This window comes from Eulemur rufifrons, chromosome 18 (genome assembly GCF_041146395.1).
Source record: "Eulemur rufifrons isolate Redbay chromosome 18, OSU_ERuf_1, whole genome shotgun sequence".
In the NCBI taxonomy this organism is placed as follows: Eukaryota; Metazoa; Chordata; class Mammalia; order Primates; family Lemuridae; genus Eulemur; species Eulemur rufifrons.
The window spans coordinates 33,884,475-33,906,712 of NC_091000.1; the positions used below are offsets into that span (position 1 = coordinate 33,884,475).

The 22,238-nt window shown below is 49.4% G+C and overlaps 2 protein-coding genes across 5 annotated transcripts in view; one reads left to right on the forward strand and one right to left on the reverse strand.

The window, feature by feature from the left end:
• Window positions 1-4,628, forward strand: part of ARHGAP10 (Rho GTPase activating protein 10) — a 284,652-nt gene extending 280,024 nt beyond the window's left edge. Inside the window, exon 23 of the mRNA XM_069493709.1 lies at window positions 3,901-4,628. Within this exon, the coding sequence (XP_069349810.1) occupies window positions 3,901-3,989 (89 nt within the window). The 3' untranslated portion in view covers window positions 3,990-4,628. The remainder of the gene's footprint in view (window positions 1-3,900) is intronic.
• Window positions 4,629-10,331: 5,703 nt separating this feature from the next.
• Window positions 10,332-22,238, reverse strand: part of NR3C2 (nuclear receptor subfamily 3 group C member 2) — a 317,980-nt gene continuing 306,073 nt past the window's right edge. For 3 of the 4 annotated variants that reach the window (XM_069493155.1, XM_069493154.1, XM_069493151.1), the window contains one exon: window positions 10,332-13,074. In XM_069493155.1, the coding sequence (XP_069349256.1) occupies window positions 12,919-13,074 (156 nt within the window). In that variant the 3' untranslated portion in view covers window positions 10,332-12,918. The remainder of the gene's footprint in view (window positions 13,075-22,238) is intronic. The other variant, XM_069493152.1, reaches the window with a different exon arrangement.

Below are 22,238 nucleotides of genomic sequence, written 5' to 3' on the forward strand. Positions count from 1 at the left end.
GGGAGGAGGCCACTCTGGAGCTCCTGCCACATGATTTGTGCCTGCCCGAGTGGCAGCACCCCCTGCCCTGAGATGGCATATTCGGGAGTGAGTGAATGAATGAATGAACAGATACTCGAGTTTTCACAAGTGAGCTGTTTCCCATGAAAGCGTGTGTGGCGGGTGTGGGGCCGGGGGCCTGAGCACAATGGGTGTCACAGCTCTTGGCCACCTGCTGGGCTGATTATGTCATGGGAGCCTGAAGCCCTGCAGCTTAGAAATCGGAGTCCCAGAAGTATTCAGAATCCAGCTACCAGAAACCTAAGTGATACCTGTCAAAATAATGCTGATTTCTGAAAGCGTCTTTAAAAATAACATGAATAAAAATAGCCCTTTTCTCCCGGGAGAGGGGAGGTGCTGCCATGCCAGGTCCCTGGCCCTCCCTTGTCTCATGTGACTCCCTGGCTTCCTCTTCTGAGAGGTGTCTGGGTGCTCTGGGTCTGAGCCAGCTCCGTGGATAGGACGGAGGCTCAGCTGTGACACTAGCTGTGATCAGAGTTGTTCTGAAAAGGCAAAGTCTGTTCTAAAAAAATGGAATTCTGGCCCTGCAGACCGGAGCGCCTAAATTCAGTCCTCGTGCAGTTCTGGGGCCTTTTAGACAGCAGGCCACTTGGGCCACTCCAGCCATCAAGTGACTTCCCATCAGCACCTTCTGGGTGCAGGAAACAGCTGCCAGGAAGCTTGGGAGCCCTGGGGCCTTTGTTATCTCTTTTACCTTTTCCCAGTTGAGCCATAAAATCTAAACTGCTCTGTGTTATCAGGAGCAGGTTATTTAGGGTTGTGTTTATTGGCATGAATGTTCATTAAATTTATATTGGGTGCAGCAGCATAGGCATATTCTATACAACTTTCAAGTAGGAAAGTTATTTAAGAAGCAATGAAATGAAGATACCTTGTTTTTCTCACCCCCAGAGAGCACTGAGCATGGCGCACAGGCCGGGAAGGACGCAGTAGAGGACTGGAGTGCAGGGTGTTGACGGGGAGTGCAGGGGGCGGGGCAGGCCCTGGAGAGGGGTTGCAAATCCTGGCACCCAGGGCCTGTGCTCAGGATTTACAGGTTGAATGAATGATGGGCAAGAGGTACTTAGCTTCTGTTTTGCTTTCGAAATAATACATTTCCTTGCCTACCTTGGACACAGCATGGAAATGTGGTGTGTTCCTGGCATCACTTTGATATAAATCGTCTCATTTTACTATTTCCAACAACTGCTAATGAGCTATCGTTTACTCTCTTTGAGAAATGGAGAGCACTGAGGCCAGGATAGGCAACTCATCCAGGGTCACGGTCATTAAAAAGCCAGAGTTCCAGCCGGGATCTTGGGGACTCTAAAACCCGTCCCATCTTATTCCCATTATATTCACTGTCTCTTGGAGTAAAAATCTTCCCCAAAATGAGATGCTGTCTTAGTCCTGCAACTGCCTGCATTAGTCAGCACTGTCCAGAGAAATGGAACCAACAGGGCCTGTGCTGTGTGTGTATGTGTGTGTGTGTGTGTGTGTGTGACACAGAGAGAGAGAGAGACAGAGAGAGAGAGAGAGAGAGAGAGAGTTATTTTAAGGAACAGGTCACATGATTGTGGGGGCTGGCGAATCCGGAATCCCCAGGGTAGGTCGGCAGGCTGGAGACTGGGGAAGGCTGCAGTCCGGGTGTGAAGGTGGGCGGAATCCCCTCTTCTCGGGGAAGGTGGGCGCCGCCTTCGTTCTATCGACTGATGGGACGAGGCCACCTCCATAGGGGAGGCCAATCTGCTTTACTCACAGTCTACTGATTTATGTAACTGTTAATCACATCTAAACGTCTAGAATAACTGACCAAATCTTCATAGAATCATCTAGAATGATGTTTGACCAAATATCTGGGTACTATGGCCTGGCCAAGTTGACACGTAGAATTAACTGTCACACTGCCATCGGTGGAAGCAGTTTGATGAACCAAGCACAGAGAGGAGCCTGGGATGGGTATTTTGGGGTTTGATGCTACCGAGAGTGGTCAGGTCTTCAGAGAGGCAGGGAGACCCTCTCAGGCCTCACCTGCAGCCTCTGAGCCTCTTTCCTGTGCTGAGGACACCTAGTAATTGGTGCTGCGGATTCTTCCACCCGCCCCACCGACGCCAGCCTCTGGGAGGAGTCCCCGACCCCCTCCCTAAGTCAGTGGCATTTTTCTCCCCTGCTGGCTCCCGCCTTCCAGGGAGGTGAGGGCTGAGCAAGTGGTGGGTGGGGACGTGGGATGTGTAGGTTCCCGGCCTGGCCTTGGTTCCCCCATTCAAGCCTTCTTTCACCCCACTTTTGTGGGAAATCACTTTTTTTCTCTTCAGCCTACCTTTTATTAATACCCAACCTGTGTTTGTGCAAGAGTGTGGTTGTGTGCATAGGAGAAGAAACCATGAGCCACACGCCGGTTAGTTTTACATAAACTATTTTACTGACTCCTCACAGTAGGCCCTGCAGGCTCAGTGCCGGCCACCCCACCTCGCAAGTGGAGCCAAGCAAGGCTCAGGGCGTGAGTCATTTCCCAGGCCCACCCCGCTAGCCAGGGGTCTCCTCCAGGCCCCTGTCCGCTCAGGCCCCCATGTCCCTGCAACCCTAGAGGCACTTCTTGCATAGCGTCCAGTCCGTTTCCCTGACGGTGGCTGCACACAGGTGGCATTGCCAGCTTGGGCATTTGGAGGAAGTGAGAAGCCTTTAAAAATCCTGCTCTGAGGAACAGTGTCAAGGTAAAGGTCATTGAGGGCATGAAGAAAGGGACTTGCTGCCAGACCACTTGGAGAGCGCGTCTCTGATTCGTTTCCTTATTCATTTGTTACACAGATAATCACGTGTGACACTGCTAGTGGCTGGGGAATACGAGGTCTCATGTTACATGTTGTATGTTAAATGCTCTCATGTTAGAGCCGACACTAGAAGAGAAGGAGTCTGGTGCATGCATGCAAGTGTTCTCTCTTGCTCGCCTCCCTCCCTCCCTCTTTCCTCCCTCCCTCTCTCTCTCTTTCCTCCCTCCCTTCCTCTCTCTCCTCCCTCCCTTCCTCCCTCTCTCTTGCACACAGAACATGTGGGATGTGTAACTGAGGGCCCTGACCTGGTCTACAGTGTTGGGAGGGGGTCCCTGAGGGAAGGGACCCCGAAGCTGGTATCTCAAGGATGAGTTGGCACTGTCCAGGCATAAAGGCAGGGAACAACAGCATCCAGGGCCAAGGGGGACAGCTACACAGAGACCTGGAAGCCAGAAGTTTGCTGAACATAGGGCAGTACCAGAAGGCCAAGGTCATGCAGACAGCCAGAGGGTATGCTTATTTCACTGAAGGTAGGGAAGAACAAATGTTTACCTTGTTGAGAAGGACAATTAGAATTGGATCTTTGGTGTCTTCCAAACTATGGGTTGCTACCTGTGAGTGGACCATGAACTCAGTTTGTTGAGTTGCAATCAGCCTTCAAAAAAGAGTAGAGAAAAATAGAGAAAGAGGGCGTTGCACACAGTGAGGGCTCCTGGAGAGGTACCCGTGTACAAGACCAGTCAGAAGCACGGTGTGATTTTAGGCAGGGGAACGAAGTGATCGGCTGCATATTCTGCAAAGTTCACTGAGCAACTCTGCCCGGCGGATCGGAAGGGACAGACGGGAAATGGAGAGGCCAGTCGGGAGGCAGCTACAGGAAGGTGGGTGAGGATTGGGGTGGCCACACCAGGGAGGCAGAGCCTATCAGTAACCCTTGTACAGATTTTGTGACCGAACATCCCAGAAATGGGCCCATTCTCTACTGGCCGCTCCCTGGTTGAGCCTTTAAGAGACCCAGCGGTATAATGAACAGCCAGGAGGCAAGTGCTTGTGGGCATCGTGGTAAAAAGTGGCTTCTCTTCCTTTGCAGTGCAAACCTCGAGGGAGCCTGGCTGGCTAGAAGGGACTCTGAATGGCAAGAGGGGGCTGATTCCACAGAACTACGTCAAGCTGCTGTAGCCCGGGCCTTTCGGAGCCTTGCTGATGACCCTGGTGCCCAAGGACCTGCCTGGGCGTGGTGAGCTGACTTCCTCCTCCTGGGCTGGACCCCGAATTACGAATCCTGACCAGCACTGGGGGGCGGGGGAATGGGACGCAATGCACAGAACCATGTAGATTTGTGCAGCAGGCGAAGAACATCAGGATTAGCAGAACGGACTCTTCATATGTCAAGCATCAGGACTTGTGATTTTTAATTAACCAGCCTACAGAACGAGAGGGAGGGCAGCCTGCTGCCGCCCCCACTGGCAGTCACACCGCCAGACCTCCCGAGATCCCCCTCCTCCCGCTCCGAGCACCTGCTGCTGAGATTTAAAGGGAACTGTACTTCCTCGCAGTGTTACGTTTGCAGGGTGCACGCTTGGCTCTGGCTGCCGGTGCCAGGGGATGGTCTCTACCCAGAGGGAAGCAGGGATGCTCCCTGCAAGCCTGCTCCCTCCTAGACGGCCGCCCTGGGGACCCCACGCACACGTGCCCAGACAGAGCACACCAGCACATTTATAACAGGCTTCTTGTTGGTGCTCCTCACCTGTGTGCTGTTTTCCAAACACCACCTTTTTGCCTCAAGGTCTCTGTAAATGAAATAAAATGTAATTTACTGTTTGATTTGTCTGTCGTAATGTGGGGAAGCGATGGTGGAATTCATTCCCTCTGTAATGATTTGTGATCTGGCAGCCCGTGGATGGAAATTCATTTCCCTCTGGTGCTGGCACACGCTCCAGGTGGGATCTGGTCGCGGGGAGCCCTGAGTGTTCACAGCGGGGCGCGCTCCTGGGGGCAGCAGCAGCGACCCACTCTGATGGGTGAGGTGCCGGAGATTCCTCCGGCTAGCTGCACGGGGCTTGGGGCTTTGTCCCCAATGGTCCCCTAGGCCAGCTCTGCCAGGTAGCTTCCCTGCGTACCTCTCTCCTCCACCTCACCTGACAGGCCCTCTTGTCTGCAGGCCTGGGAGCTATCTCTCCATCTGACTAGTTTGTGGGAGGCTGGGGGGCTGGCAGCTCGGGGGCACAGGCCAGTCCTGCAGGACCTGGCCCTGCTTCCTCCCGCCTTGCCTGAGGCTGACGGCCACCCCCAGTGTGGCCAGGCCCTGCTCTGAGGCGTCCTCATTCTTAGCCTCCGACTGGACTCCGGGCACAGGCTCAACCGACCTCTCTGGGAGGAGGGGACTCGCCTTGGAATGCCGAGCTTCGCTTCAGTGGCTGGAGGATTCGGACACCAGCCCCACGCCAGAGGCTGCCCTGGCCTGGCATGTCTCGCCCCCATGGGAGGTTCCTGGACCTGTCAGACGTCTCTCAAGAATTTACCAAAAGGAGGCTGTGTCTGTTGCCTCTTCTCCAGATGAAACTGATTCAAGAACTTGCTGGTTGGCAGCTTCGAAGTCACCTTACATGGACCATGTGAGGGTGTGGAGTTCAGGCTCATATGTGCATGTGGGAATGTGCCTGTTGGAAAGTGTCTGTGTTGTAAATAAAAATGACAATTTCAATGCAACATAATGGAAATACTGAACCTTGGGCCCAGTAGAGGGTGCTGAGACAGCTGAGGAGCCCAGGGCCACCTCCTGCAGCTGCATGGGCCAGCTGGGCCCTGGGGCCGGGTGGCAGAACCTGCAGAGTCCCGTTTCTGAGCTGTCCTTTCTCGCCCCTGCTCGCTGCTTGGGGAGGGGAAACTTGGCTTGTGGGAAGAGGTTGCTGGTGTGTCCCACTTGTGCGAAAGCCATCTGAAGGAAAGGCAACCTACAGGCGGTCGGGGTGGGCACAGGTTGGCACTGGGAGTGGTTTCCTGGCAGTGTTCCTGATTGCTGTACCCCCCGGGGCATTACAAATAAAGACCCACTGCACCAGGACTGGATTTATTGGCTTAAGGATCGTTAACGTCGTTCACAGTGCAGTGTACCCAACCCAGTGTTGCCCCCAATGTGCTTTTACCGCCACTTGGTTAAGGAAGTCACAACTCGGTCTGCTAACCTGCGGGCGAGGGCAGTCCCCTCCTCGATTCTGCGCCTGCCTCCTAAGAAGGAAATGATACCACAGGTTTGGGGTTGACATGACCTAATAGAAGTAGTGCGCCTAGTACGTGGTACAGTGTGCTCCCTTTGTTGGTACTGCTGTGATTGTGACTTGCACCTGTGCCATCAGGGCCATTGTGCTCTGTGGGATGGCAGTGGGACAGTAGTGAAACTTCACAACAGTGGGCTGCAAAGGCGCCCAAAGCCCCAAGAGCTGCAGACCCTCCTGTGGTTCCCCGGGGGAGGCCAAAGGGGAGCCAGGGCTGCCTCCCTCTGGGAACGTGACCTGTGAGCACCGGGGCGGCCAGGCTGGCCAAGGCCTCCAGCAAGGAGCTGTCCCTCGAGCATGGCCCAAAATATACTTAGTAATGGGATCATGAGGTGTTTTCTTATATTGGTGGATGGTCTTCATTTCCCCAGAAAAGAAATGAGGTGTGTGTTTGCTGTTTTTGCTGCAGGGGCGAGGCTGGTCCCTGAACCTCTGCAGCCTGTGTTCACTCAGAGGCATGGTGGTGGCTTCGGGCAAAAAAGTGCACTTAGACTTGGCGTTTCTTGTTTACAGCAGGGGTGTGGGGCCTGCAACTGGTGGGGTCACCCTGGGCCTTTCCTGGCAGCTGCTGCACCTGCAAAGGAGATGCCAGGTGAGAACAGGGCCGAAGGGCTTGTGCGGCTGCAGCCCCAGCTGCCTCTGTGGCAGAGCATCTGCGGTTGGAGGAGCGGGAGGGGAGAGTGTCTGCGCTGTGCCACTCGTGGATGCTTCATTTGTCCCTTACAGTGACTGCGAGAGCCAGGAGGAACGATCCCGTTTTATAGATGAGGAAACGGAGCAGAGCACTTGCTCGGGGTCAGTAACTAGCCCTGTGCTCTCCCTGCTGCACCGCCAGGTTGGGGCTGTTAGGGGTTGAATTGTTCTCTGCCCCCCAAATTCATACGTTGAAGTCCTAACCCCAGGACCGCAGGATGTGGCCTCGCTGCGGATGTAACTGGCGTTACGATGAGCACAGTAGGGTGGGCCTAACCCGGTGCAGCTGATGTCCTTAGAACAGGGAAGTCTGGACACTGAGACACGAGGGAAAGACGACATGGAGAGACACGGTGAGAAGACAGCGTCTCCAAGCCGAGCAGCGAGGCCTAGAGCCGATCGGTTCCCCACAGCCCTCAGGAGCAGCCACCCCTGCTGGCACCCGGATCTCAGACTTCCAGCCTCCAGACGGGGAGAAACACGTTTCTGTCGTTCAAGCCACCAGGTGTGCGGTAGGTACTTTGTTAAGAATAGCTCTAGGAAACGAATACAGTGGGTAGCAGTGCATCTTCTGTGTTTAACAAGCTGTTTTGAGATCCTGCTTTCACTGTGTTGTGCCTTGGTGACCTCAGATAAGTGACTGGGCCTCTTTATGCTTCAGTTTCCTTCTGTGACGTGGAGAGAGTGGAACCAGCCTCGTTGGCATGTTGTGGCAGTTAAATGGGAGTGAATGGAAGTGCTTGAAGGGTGCGCGGCAGGAAATCGGGGCTTAGTGAATGGAGGGGACAGGAGGCAGTGGCAGGGTCCTGTGGTGCAAGTCTCTGTCACCCTTCTTATCTCTTAGCCTCCCCCTGCTTCCTGCCAGCATCTCTTCTCCAAAGTCCGTTCCCTGCCGTCATCCTTTGCCTGGCATTGTTTGCCCCCCCTTCCCAAAGGCGTCCTCCACCTCCTTACCTTGCGCTCGTCTTCCTTCCCCATTCACTTCCGGGCGGGGCGCCTCTCGCCTCCTTGCTGGTTCTCCCTTCAAGTCTCTCGAAGCCAGGCTGGTCACTCCTTCCTTGGCCATGTGATATCCATGACTTCTGGAATCTTCTTGAGCCATGCAACTTTCTTTCCTCTCTCCTGTCTGAGGATGTCATTTAGGGAACATGTCCTCAAACAGCTTTCCTGCTCCTCACTCTGCAAATGCCCTCTCAGATGCCTGTCAGCGCGCTGCCTCCTTGACTGGCCTGGGCGGTGATTGATGGCTTCCCTCTGTTGGGCAACCGCCTCATGCTCCTCATGCTTTAATGTCTGGCTAAAAGTAACTCAGTCTACTAGTTAGAAGAACATGCTGGAGAATACTTTCTTTCTGATGATCGACTTGATTCTGTTTTTGGCTCATTCAAGAGCCTGCACTTTGAACTTGGGCAGTGAATGCATGGGATGGGATACATGTAGGCAGCTTAGGGCCACATGTTAGGGTCTGGATTCTTCTTCCTTGGAGGGTCGGCAACTGAGGAAACACTGCAAGGTGGAGCAACTTGCATGATGGGAGCAGCACAAGACCCAGCTTAAGCCAGTTTTCACAGCAAGCTAGGATCCTCCTTCCGCTGGCCTGGCCCAGGGCATGAAGATCCATAGAAATGGGGTGTTCAGATGGGGGAAAACTTGGAACCCACTGTCTTAGCAACTGTGGAAAATTATCTGAGCAACTGCGAGTGGTAGACTGATTTAATTATCCCAGTCTTTCACCCTTCCCTGGATCTGTGCTCTTTGTTAGAGCCCTTTCAGGGTGACTCAGGGCTTGACTTTACTTATAAGTTGCTTTGGCCAATGGGCCAGGAGCAAACTTGATGCAATCAGAGGCTTGGGAAGTGTCCTATACCTTTCCACTGTACTTTTTCGAGCCCTAGCTTTGCCATGAAAATAAGCCCGGGCTAGCCAGCTGGAGGATGAGAGGCCACGTGGAGCAAAGCCATCAGAGACCAGACAGTGGCAGGCTGACCACGGCCCCCCACCCCCAGCCTGCTCAGACCCGTAGAAAAATAATAAATGGTGACGGATGTAAACTGCTAAGTTTTGGGGTGTTATGCAGCTGCTAACTTGCCTGCTACGCTGCCCCACTCTTCACTTTGCTTTGGAGACAGTCTTGATCCATGCTGAACATTGAGATCATGTCCTAACCTTCTCTTATCCAATGTTGTTCAGGAAGCTGATGTTTCATTTCCAGGAAAATTGCTACACTAGCAATTAGATGCCTTGAAATTAAAGTGCCAGAGATACTTGTAATCAAGTCATTTTAATCTGCATACACTTGCACAGTCTATCAAAAAGTACATTAGAGTTGACTTTTACATAAAGGGACAATGTTTTCTATTTGTTTGGTGGGTATTCAGCATACAGAAGCCAACAAACCCCTCACTACAGAGGCGTCACGAGGCCTGATTTGTACTGCTGTGGCGTTCAGCGGCTGCCTGTCTCGGTGGCAGAGACTTAGTTCTTAGCTAATGATTCCTAAATGTGTAGCTGAATTCTTTGGGCCTGAGAACATTCTTAGAAGAAATTCTTAGAAATAAAGTCATGCTTGACCCAAGAACCAGCCTGTTCAATTCAGAAAGGGCACCCACGTTAGCCAAGGGTGCACCCTGGTAGGGGCCTCCCGCCAACCTCAGCGTGCTCACAGCCCAAGATGGCTTTTGTCTCCAGTGAGGGGCTCTCTGTGAAAAGCCCTGCTCCCTGGCAGGGCAAATTTCTTAAATTTTTAAATACAAAATTGCTTTCATTTATAGATGTTTTACAAAAAAAAAAAAAAAAAGTGCCTACAACTCTCTACCTTGTGTTCAATGGCTATGCTGGGTTCCAGAAATATCTCTATTGTGTTAAAGTTGGATTCGTTGAACTATCCAATAGCCTTCTCTTTCTGAAAGCAAATAATTTGAACAATCACCAGTTAAATGAAACATTAAACATGTGCTGTACTTGAATTTATCTTGTGGGAAATCAATGTTTTCTACTTAAAAACGAGCTGGCAATTGCATACTGCTCTCCCGTGGTCCCTATGAATGAGTGGAGTCCGGGGGAGAGGCCTGGGAGGAGTGTGAGAAGCTTTGTCGCAGCCAGTGGGGATCTGAGCCTCCTGGCAGCCCAAGGGACATGGGGGTGAGAGGACGAGACCACGCAGACGAAGAGCCTTGGGGCAAGATGGGGCTCCGGGGACATGAGTCTCAATCTGCAGAATGAACATGTTTTCGTGCGGTTGTGAAGATAAATGAGGCAATGTACATATGATGTTTAGCAGCTACATGGTAGCAAGTTATTCTTATTAAATTGTTAAATTTTGGTGAGCCAAATATTAGAAATAGTATTAGAGACAAGGTATCGAATCAGTCCCAAAAGAGCAGAATTAACGTGGCTAACACAGGCTTCTTCCTAACAGGGGAGGGAAAAAAAAAAAAAAAACCCACTGTTACTCCATCTTGGATGTAGGCAGAAGCGCATGTGAAGATTTAGAAGGGCACAAAATCCAGGTGTACCGCTAGACTTTCAAATGAACTGTCTCCAAAACAACAGGTGATTAAAGTAAAGGATTTATTGTAATTTGCTTACAGTCCTTTGCAAAGACAGACATATGTTTTTGCATAAAGATATAAATTGCTTCATTTTGAACTAATTTAGTGTTTTTTTAATTATATGAAGTTTTGGTGAATTATGAATTGTACCAAACCAAGATTTTTTTTTTAAGAGCAATATGGTACAAAAATAAGAGCAGACAGACAGTTTGGACTGGGACAGGCATTCAACAGTGAATTTAGAATATGGCTTTGCTGTTTAATCAAGCAAAGTTACCAGGAGACACACGGAGAGCCAGTAACTTTGTTAATACAAAAAGCTGATGCAGACCGTCTCCATCCCAACCTGGTTAAGTCAGAATTCCAATTTTATAAAAAAGTAAGTCTGAACTAAAAAGCTGCTGTTGCAAGCCATTTCTTTTCCAGAAACTCCCAGTCTGCATGCTGTGTATTTATCACCTTCAAAGTGTGGCTTTCATATTGCTGTGCATGTAAGTTGACTGTATTTAAAGATCTGCCTATAAATTAAATTCCTGAAATTGCAAATTATGTAAGAAAAAACTCCTCCCTCTGAGTGCAGCTTTCACAGGTTTCCCCTTGCATAAGGCAGGTGTCTTCTGAAAGACAAGGTAATGTTGCCTGCATGGTGAACCCTGGAAAAAGTGTTGATCTGATGGCTACCTTCTCCTGGCCTTGGGCTTCTCCAGCTACAGTTTTTAGGTTTGGGAAAATAATACGATTTCACTGAGTACTTGATGATTATCACCACTTTTAAAAGGTTAATTTGGCCTCTATTCAAAGTAGTTTATTTAGTGCAATCATATTGTTATTAGTTTCCCCAAAGATAGATATATATGGTTTTGATTTGGGGTAAGAGAAAAGCCCTAAATTGCATTAGTGCCGAACAGATTAATGAATTAAAAATTTTAGTGCCACTGTCTTGCTTATATGATCTGTAGTTTTTTTTTTCCTCCAAAACTGTTTATGTATAAAATTTATATTTAAAACCTACCTTTTAAAAATCTAAAAACCCTCTAGCTCCTGGTCTCCACGCGATTCGGAGTGAACCTCGCCAAGACGGATCGTCCCAGAGCATCCTGCCATGACACACGTGTTCCCACGGCCAGCTTCCAGGGGTGCAGAACCCCTCTCCGAGATCGGAAGGAAAGAGCTGACCTTTGACAGAGAGAGTAGTGTGGAATTTTTTTTTTTTTTTTTTTTTTTGCCACAGGCGAAAATCTGCCTTTTCTAAAATGGGAGGAGAATGTGCTGAGTTGGCGAGTTCCGGGTCCCACTCTCCCAGAGCCGAGTCTGCTTCTGGAGGGAAAAGGGGAAACAGGCAGCTTTGCTAAAGCTGCAGCACTCCCAGGACCTCCTCTCTCACGTGTGGCATCCAATGACACCTTCAGGGAGCTGCAGACACCCTGCAGCTTGTCATTTCCCCGGAGCAGGACGAAGCAGCAACTGTGGTGCTCCCGTCCCACAGACGCCCCAGGCAGGAGACCAAGAACAAAACAGAAAGTACAGAAAAAGTAGAAAAGCTTAAAGACAACCAAAGAGGTTTAAGTGTGGTTATTTACAACAGAGACTGTAAAATGGTAAATTAGATATGAAGCTAAAAAAGGCACAGCTTTCCCTTTCTTAAATACACTGTAAACGGGTCATTATGCATGCAGAACATTTCACTTTACAAAAAAAAAAAATTTTTTTTTACCTTGTTTAGACAAAGATAGTACTTAAATAGTCTCCAGCAAAATAGAATTCTTTCAAAAATACTTTCCCATTCATCCTATTAACCATTAAAGTTTTTTTTTTTTTTTTGTATGTGTCTCATTTACAAAAGTTCCTTATATCTTATTTCAGGTCCTTCACAATTTATACATACAGTAATGTACAGCACAGCAAAAGACTGCAAAAAATTATTTGTAAAGCCAACACAATAGATACTAGAAATCGAAACCAAGGCATTTTGTTTTAACATCTTATCCATTCTAATTAAATAATAAATGGACGCTAACGAGTGTGTATACCAGTGATGCAGAAGTCATGGGCGAACTAGAGCCCCGGAGGAGGCCGCTGTCCCACGCCACGTGTTCTGTTATTACACAACAGGAATCTTTTTTTCTTTTTTTGTGGTTTTTTTTTTTAAATAACAAAAGAATATTAATGCCCCATATTGACTATACGTTTTATGTGCAAACCAAGGGTAAGCTTTAAAAAGTTTGTTAGTCCTTGAACCCTTTTAAAACAAGCGAACGATACCAGAAACTACATGGCATAGTTAAAACTTCCATCTGTTAAAATATCAAAATCAGAGAGTTATTGACTAGATATGGCTTTTCATCCAGAGGAACAGGAACATGTTTCTAAGCATTGGGGAGTGGAGAGGGAAGAATCCTTTCTGACTGCTCCACGTGACGAGACAGCTTTCCCGGCTCCAAACCCCTGACGTGATTTTAAACTTGAGAAACCGCTGAACAAGTGGGAATCAACCATCACATGTTAAAAATCTGATTTCTTGGGTCCTTCGTGGGTGTGGAATAACACAGGGAAACTTAAGGCAAAGTTCTTCTGGCAAGACGTCTTCTGTCACTTCCTGTGAAAGTACAGGGGCTTGGCGTTCCCGGATTCCACCTTGGGCAGCTGGTCGCTGATGATCTCCACCAGCATGGCGGGGAACTCCACCTTCAGCGCCTGGGACTCTCGGAAGGTGTAGAAGCAAAATTCCAACAAGTCACTCACCAGCTGCAACACACAGACACAGAGAGAGGGGCCATGACATGGGGGCCTCACTTCCGTCCCTGGACCCCTCGCGTCCTAACTCTGGTGTGAACTCAAAGAGTCACATTCAGGAAACCCGCCAGGAAGCTGTGTCTTAATTCATCTAGCTAAGTGCTCTGTCTTGGGGGCGGAAGAAAGGTGTTCGCGTCACCTGTCAGGGAATATGCCTGTTGTGCAAAACAGATTCAGCCCGAGCTGTGTGGTGGTTGAACGCTCAGAGGCAAGAGGGACGGTAACAATGTTTACAGTGCCTGGGTTGCTGAACTGGTCTACATGTGTGAATTGCTGTGTCTCTTTGCACGGCGGCTACTGGCCGCTCAGGGTGTCCACATGGCAGATGCCCAGGAGGGCGAGGAGCAGCCGAGAGGTGGCCAGTGCTTTCCCCTGCAGCCCCCACCTCCTTCCCTCCTTCCTGCCCTGCTGGGGGCCAGACTGAGGCTCCTCAGCTGCTTTCTCTTTCAGGCTGGTTTGAGAGCATGAAAGCAGCAAGGCCAAGTTCTGGGCTGTCCCTCCAGCCCATTTTCCCTACTCCGTGACCCAAGAACCTTTCCTACCCCCTGGACCTGAACTCCCAATTCTGTTAAGTTAAAAAAACACACAAACAAAAAAAACATGAATGCCGTGCAGCATTACTGATTGCTATTCCATTTACAGGGAACACGATTTCAAAGCAGGAAAAATGCACTCTAATTTTTCTTAATTCCAAACCCCACTATGGGAAAAATGACTTTTGTCACTTCCCACTGCATTTGCAGCAGACAATATTAACATTAGCTGCCGTAAAATAACACTATACTCTTAGTACAGTGAATCCGGCGAGATTGCTTCTGTCGGTGCCTGTGTTATGCGCCCAGCCTGCAGGTTGATATTCCCCAAAGCAGGTTCTAAGGACTGTGAGATTTAATAGCTGCTCTGTACCCACAGGATGATGGGGTCAAGGACGCTGAGAAACAGCACACAGCACCATCCTCTGGGCACACAGGCATGCTCACTTTGTAAAAGCTATGCTTCAGTTTCCTCATCTGTTCAGTGGGGATAAGAGCCTGTGAGCCTCTGCGTTGTTTCAGAGGACGGAATGAGTGACCCAGGAAAGTGCTTTAAACTTCACCCACATGGAGCAAGTGCCAAACAGATGTCAATACTTCTTCAAGGTGTTGAGAAGTACTGCTGTAGCAAAACCTCCTTAATTCTGTCCTTCCCAAACTCCTTCCACCATAAAACGCCATCTTCCTCTATGGGACGCAGTTTGCAAAACCTGCTCTGTGGAACTTGGCCCTCAGGTCCCCCTTTGACAAAATGAGGAATGGGAGAACCTTGTTTTTGCCTTTCCAGGAATGGTATTAAGAAACATGCTCTCCCATTTCTATTAAGGTCTTTTCTTACACGGCAGGCCAGTGGCTGTCGAAGCTAAAGCTACCCTGGGTGTGGCCCCAGGTGTGGTGCCGCCTGCCGGGCACCACGCTCTTCCACCGGGCAGGCACAGCCCTGCGCACCCGCGGAGGTGCTCGGGACCAAGTGCACCCTGACCCCCCGCAGTCGCTCCATGTGGCTGCCTGCAGGCCTGTGCAGATTTTTTTTTCCTATGAAAAAATTGTAACCCGAGGCGAGACATCTCAGTTTCTAGGCAATATAAACCGCCACTAGGATGACTCTGCCTGGTGGCCACAACTTCTAGAGTTGAGCCTTGTTCCTGTCCAGGGATAAAGGTTCCCTGTCCTCAGGCCACAGGGGGTGTGGGGAGGGCCAGGGTTCTCGATCCACGAGTCATCCTCATCCATCCATCCAAGCCACCGAGCACCTGCTCTGAGCCGGGCACTGCGGAAACCGCAGCGACACAGCAAAGCCTGCTCTCGGGGCATCTGCATACTCCCTACTGAGCACAGACAACACACACAGTCAGGGCTGCCCGTGCCAGGCGGGAAGAGAGAGTAGGAGGTGCTGTTCGAGAGAAGGGGCTCTCAGAGAAGACAGGCTCAGCACACGGCCTCCTGCAGGAAGTGAGCTGCATGGCCATCATGTTACACAGCAGGGCCCGGGCCATGGAAGGGTTCATCTTTGCACACAGGTAACGCTGACACGTGCTAACATGCGTTAAGAGACAAAGAACAGAGTAAGTCAGGCCCTGCACAAGGCAGCACGCAGCCCAGCACCCCTGTGAGCCTGTTACCGGGGAGAGGACCCAGGCCTTCTGGGTGCCTCTGTCCCTACACCTGCAACACCTGCAGAAACGTGTCCTCAGCACTGAGCATCCCCTAAGAGATGCTGAGAGAACAGACCAGGATGGACAGAGGCCAGGGGCTCGGCTGTTTTTCCTCACAGGTTGGCTGGGGACAGGTGTCCCAGACACTACTCGCTACCCATGCATATTAACCACCCACCTCTGTCCCATGTTCTACAGACGAGAAAGCAGCTCATTCCCAGCCATGAGCTGATATGCAGGGCTTGTGTTTGCACCGCAGAGGGGTGGGGACCTTCCTGCAGATGTGGGCCTGGTGTCACAGCCAGCACATGGGGTTGGCCTGACAGCCAGGGGCTGAGCCTTTGACTCTGTGAGCACGATATCACCTGGCGAGGGGAGGATGGTCACCAGCAACCAAGCCCAGGAAAAGGCTCACCCTTTGTTGGGGCAGCTAGCATGCCATGGGGCCGGGTGTTCAGCGGGCCTCAGCAGAAGGTGTTGGCTGCCATAGAAGCCACCCTGCCCTGGCACAGGGCTGCAGACCTCAACTGTGGGCCATGACAGCAGCTGGTAAGGTCAGGGATCAGCCATCAGAATGGAAGCCAGGTGGTCCCAGCCACTAGGTGAGACCATGAGCTGGTCTGGTCTGAGCTGCCCCCAAGCGCTCACGGACCTGCAGAGCCCTCACCTGCTACAGCCAGTGGGCCCTCAGGGCAGGACCCACAGATGCCTGGCCCTGAGCAGGTGATGAAGAGAGGGCAGAGCCACAGCATGGGCCACCATCCCTACTGGAAAGAACCAGACTCATGAAGTGGGGTGCTACAGGAGGTCAGACCCTGAGTGGTGGGGACAAGGCCATGAGAGACGGACGAGAGTCGCATATCAAACAACTGGGTCACCAAGGATGCTGACCGGCCGGAACGGACGATGGTTCGTGAGCCATACTGCTGTCTATGGCGAAGCATCTAACAGCCCCCTGTGCACCTGCACAAGCATCTCCTGGGTACCACCCTGGCATGACGCACTGGCGCACGCTAAGTTACAGCAGACGTGGCCCTCATGAGCCTAGAGCAGCCAGCAAACAAGGGTACAGGAGGTACAAGGCACACACGTGTCCTCACGATGCCATCCCCAAGCCCCACTCGGTGCAGGATCTGCTGCCCCGGTACAGAGCCGCGGTCTCGGCCCCAGTCTCGGCGCGGGGGCAGAGCTGGTGATTTACTCAGAACAGTGGGGAAAGACGACCTTTGAAAGTCAGTCAGTTTGGGATGACTGTGGACGGCTCTCTGGGGGACAATCGAGCACCTTCCTCGGACACTCACTTGGCATGGAGTTTTTAACGTCACTCTTTCCAGATGATGTGAGCATCGGGTGGGCTGTTTCCAGCTCTTCCCCGGGCCCTGCCAGAAAGAATCCTGCCTCTCCTCTGACCTCACAGGGGACACTTTTGTCTAATTTACTTGGCAGTTAGCCTTGGAGTCAGGTAACACCACTTCTGCTTTTACCCTGCTGTTTATATCTCATCGTTTTAACTTTTCATATTCATGGGCCGCTCCTGGAGGCGGGAGCCCGGCTATCCCCGGTCCCCACAGCTGGGAGCACCCACACCTGGACAGGCCCCTTGGCGCTGCCGCAGCCCTAAGGGCTATAGGGACGCAAAGCTACTGTCGCCCGCGTTCTTGCTTCTGGGTTTCTCTGAGTTATTCCAGACTCCCAGTGCTCAGGAATAACTTACTTCAACGGTGCTTTTTACTTTTTTTTTTTAGGACAGCTTGTTGCCTGTTTTAATCTATGAACCAAAACAAGAACTAGGTGATTGAAATGAGCATCTTCATGTTAGTGGCACCAAGTAAAATAACGCGAAACTCCATCCATGAAGCTGACCCCTTTCCATCTTTCTCTGGGATTCCAGTTGCGTTTCACTTATGTCTGCTGGGTTTTAATGTGATTTCCTACGCACGCCATGCCGTGCCGCAGGGCAGGGCGAGGAGCCCCGGTTACTGCTTGCTGTGCTGAGAGGCCCTGGGGCAGCAGTGAGGAGGGTGGTCACGGCCATGGGAGACAGCAGCCCTCCCGTTAGCTAGGCAGCAGGCAAGCCTTCCTCAAACGGCCTGGCCGGGCCTCAGCGCTGATGCCCACTGGCCTTACCCGGCTGGATGGCAGAGGCAAGAACCCTAATTATAATCCGCAGTAACAGGCCCGCGTTATTAGGAATCAGAGACTTGTGCACTGACTTTTCCTTCTGTGCAGAATGCATCTGTCGGGATCACGGCAGTTGAGCAGCGTGATTCTTCCAGCCTGATGGGCCACAGCTGTCAGGGTGGCAGAGGAGCCTGGCAAGGTCACAGAGCGACTGATGGCACTTGGCTCGTCCCCACGATGAGGCTATTGGGCCCTCTCTGTGCCTCTTCCCTACTCCCCATGCCCTGCTCTCACGGCAAGCGACAGCTTCTTAGAATGTCTTGCAGGGCGGGTCTCCCTCCTGCCACCCCTCTGGGGCTGCTGCTGCTTCTCTGAGGTTACACAGTCGCTTAAGTGGTGACACAGCCTGAACCCTAGCAGCCTCTCTGAACTAGGTCCCACTGATTTCAATGGCGTGCTCATTTCTCATACATTATCTGCTGACTCCAGAAGGTTCACCTAATTAGGATCAAGCTTTTGCCCGAAATGAGCACGGGGGGAAAGTTAGCAGCTTTATTTTCAAAGATCAGAATTTTAGCCAGCTCTATGAATGGGTTGAGGGCAAAAGATACATGCATTCAACTGTAAATATCCTAACGCCAATAGTTGCGCGGGTCACAAACGGCTAGCGAGTATTTAGTCCAGGTATTCCAAAAATAGCCTCGTGAACTTTGGAAAATGACCTGCAGTGATTACATAAGGAGTTTGGCCTTCATTCAAAACAAAACAGGTTTATTCTTGTATATGACACCAAAAGCACGGGCAATAAAAGAAAAAATAAATAAATATGACTACATCCAAACTAAAAACTTCTGGGCATCAAAAGACACTACCAAGAGAGTGAAAAGGCAACCCACAGAAATGGAGAAAATGTTTTCAAGTCATATCAGATAAGGGGTTAATATCCAGAATATATATATTTTAAAAAACTCCTACAGCTCAACAACAAAAGACAAACATTTTAAAAAATGGATGAAGGACTTGAATAGCCATTTCTCCAAAGAAGATACACAAATGGCTAATAAACACATGAAAAGATGTTTCACATCACTAGTCATTAGAGAGATGCACATCAAAACCAAAACCACAATGAGACAGCACTTCAAGAAGGTTCCATAGCAGAACGGTTAGCACTCTGGACTCTGATGTAACACTTCACACCCATTAGGATAGCTATTAGCTCAAAAAAAAAAAACCAGAAAAAAAAAAAAAAAGGAAAACAAGTGTCGGTAAGAAATGTAGAGAAACTGGAACCCTTGTGCACTGTTGGTGGGAATGTAAAATGGTGCAGTCCTATAGGAGACGGTATGACAGTTCCTGAAAAACGTTAACCATAGAATTACCATATAATACAGCATTCTGCTATCAGATATATACCCTAAGATTTGAAATGAGGGGCTTGAACAGGTACTTGTACACCAGTGTTCACAGCAGCACTATTCACAACAGCCAAAAGGTGGAAACAACTCACATGTCCATAGGAAATGAATGGATGAACAACATGTGGTATACACACACACACACACACACACAGAGGAATAATATTCAGCCTCAAAAAAATGAAATTCTGATACATGCTAAAACACGGATGAACCTCGAAACGTTATGCTGAGTGAGATGAGCAAAACGACAAATACTATACGACTCTACTTGTGTGAGGCACCTAGAGTAGCCGAGTTCACAGAGACAGAAAGTGGAACGGTGCTCACCAGGAGCGGGGGCAGCGGGAACAGGCAGTCAGGGTTCAATGGGTACAGAGTTTCTGTTTGGGGTGGTAGACAGTGATGGTTGCATACACCAATGTGAACGTACTTAACAGCACTGAATTGTGCACTTAAATATGGTTAAAATGGTAAATTGTATGTTATGTATATTCCACAATAAAAATAAACAATTAAAAAAAAATTCCCAACAGGCTCAAAACCCCTAAGCTCGCCCCAGTGCAGGCTGGCAGGGAAGCCGCTTGCGTGTGCACAGGTGGGCATCCTGTGGCCATGTGGCACTGTATTTCTCTGGCTGGTTGTCACAGCAAAATGTGGCATGGTAACAAAAGCCCCTGCCCCACCCACTTCGTCACATGCAAGGTCACACTACCATTTGTAGATTTCCTTCCAAAACCCCAGGCTCCAAAGTGCCACTACTCAGCTGAGTGTTCCTGGCGGGTTCTCTTAGAGGGTGAGTTGAGTGGAGTCCTGAAGGCTTCCCTAGATCTGACCAAGAGATGAGCATGCTCAGTGCCTCAGCTAAATGCTAGGCATGTAAGAGGCATTTGGGGACCTTAGTGGGACATCTGGGGGCTCTGATGTACCTCTCCCTGCAAAGCCACCATCTGGAAAGGGAACGGTTTGTTGATTTCCCGTTTTAAGGGACTGCCCGCCTCTGCTGAGGGTCAGCACACAGTGGGGAGGAGGCATCTGGGTTCCAGTGTGTCCCGGCAGCAGGAGACGAGACTCCACAGGACTGCTTGCCCCCCATCTCATGGGAGCTATGTCTGAAAATTCCAGGTGAGGGGACCCCTGTGAGGGTGGCCAGAGCCAGGGCTGCAGGTCAGGATGTGGGCACCTCCAGCCCTGTGTCCACAGGCCCAGCTGACCGACGCAGTGATGGAGCGGGCTTGTCCCAGGCAGCCTCCCAGGGCTGCTCCAGGGACCAGGCCGTGTGGGCTTGGGCAGTGTGGGTCCGACCAGTTGCCTGCCCAGGAACGAGTGGCTGCTGGGGGGAAAGTGCCGTTCAGTGTCTCATGAAAACCCCAGGGCATTTCTGAAAACTCATACCAGCCCCCATCCCTTAGCACATCTGTTATCTGAGATTGTGTTTGACTTTGTTCTTCATCACCACTTTTATAACAAATTCCACACCAATCATTGCTCTCTGGTCAGTGATGGATGGTAAATCCTCAACATATGTTGTTTGGATGCTATGTTAAGCAAGATGGGCTCAATTTCCTTCTAATTTGTCTTGTTTTATTTAATTTCCATCATGTTTAAGTTTCCTTGTATTACAAGTCTCGTTCTAGATCACAGTTCTGCCTTCTTGTGAATCAGGTCTATTGTACATGTGAAAAACACAAAGAAAAATGACACAATGGAAAAGAAGAAAGTAGGGCTTAAAGATAAAGGGATAATTAGAACACTGCCGAACAAAGGAAATCTAATGAAAGGGTTGTGTTTGAGATGCATCGGCATGTTACTGTATATAGAAGTATGAACTTTTCCTAATTTTGTTTTCAATATTTCCTAGACCTTTTTTGCAAATGTACGCTACACTGAGCAAATTAAAAATCCAGACCAACTTATGTTTATATGTTACCAACTTAAATATCAGGTTAAATCCAGCTAGATTAGGCAGTTAAGTCCTTATTTCAATTTCTGAAAAACTAAAAAAGCACAGACCCCTGTGGCAGAAACAGCCTTATGTAGGAATGACTGAAACCAAGGTGTCTCAAGTCAATAGAACAAGGCCTGTTTTTCTTCCTTGATTCTATGATATCATTAAATCAAACAGGTCAGCAACCTATGGCCTGCAGGCCAAATCTGGCTGAATGTTTTTATAAGTTTTTTCGATTTTGTATGTTTTTTAAACTTTTTAATGGTTGCAAAAAAAGTCAAAAGGATAGTATTTAGTGACATGTTAAAATTATATGAAATGGTTTAACGGGAACACGCCACAGTCAATCATTGATGCGTTATCTATTACTGCTTTCACGCTACAATGGCACAGTTGAGGAGCTGTAACGAAGATCGTTTGGCCCCAAAACCCTACAGCAGTGTGTGGCCCATGACAGAAAAGTTTGCTGACCCGTAGATTGGAAGGCCTGTCAAAGATTTAGTAACAGCTTTTTGGAGAACAGGTTTTGTTTGTTTAAAATATATAAATCAAGTATAAGATGCCTCCTGATTTCAAAAGTACTAAAATGTGTGTGGGGGGGAAGGTCTCAAAATGAAGCAATATGATGGGAGCTAGACCTGGCTTTCCAATTATTATACAGATTGTTCTAGCCTTCAGGAAATGCTTCATAAAGAATTGCATACGTAAGGGGGTTGGGCTAGGTACAAGACATCATCCAGCTTAAAGGTTCTGGAATTTGCCAATCAAACAGAGACGCTCCATCACTCACGCCTTCCATTTTTGGCTGTTCCTTTGAGTCATTTCCCTTTGAGCCTACATTCCCCGTGGGTTACGTACATTCACCATTGAGTCTCGATATTTGAGGTATTTATGTCCTATAAAGCCACTGCAAACACTGATTCAGCAACTACTGAGCCATTGCTTCCTACAGTATTACAGGGTCAGGTTATCACAAGATGCTGGGCACAAGTTTTCCATCAGATGATCAGTACATATGTGTATTTTATGTGAGTTTCTGTTTCAAGACAACTTACTTAATGTATATTGCTGACTGCTTAACATCCAACTCATGGCCAACAGCACTCTAGCTCATGCCCAAAGGACGCTTCTCTAACACACATATTAATATTTTCTCTGTAGGGCCACATCACAGCTTTCTTGCACTTAGGAATGCTAGAGATGGTGCTTGGGCTCTATGCTTAGAGGCCATCTAATAGCAAAATCACCAACAAAAACCAAACAAACAAAAATGCAAAAAAAAAAAAAAAAAAAAAAAGCAGGAAATAGATCTTGAAAAGGATGACTTACAACATGAAAGCTGAACCAAGACAGCACAGTCACCATGTTTGACACAGGCCAGGAAGGTGCACATTGGGTAGCAGGCACTTTTCACTGATCTGTCTGTGTCTGGTAAAGACTG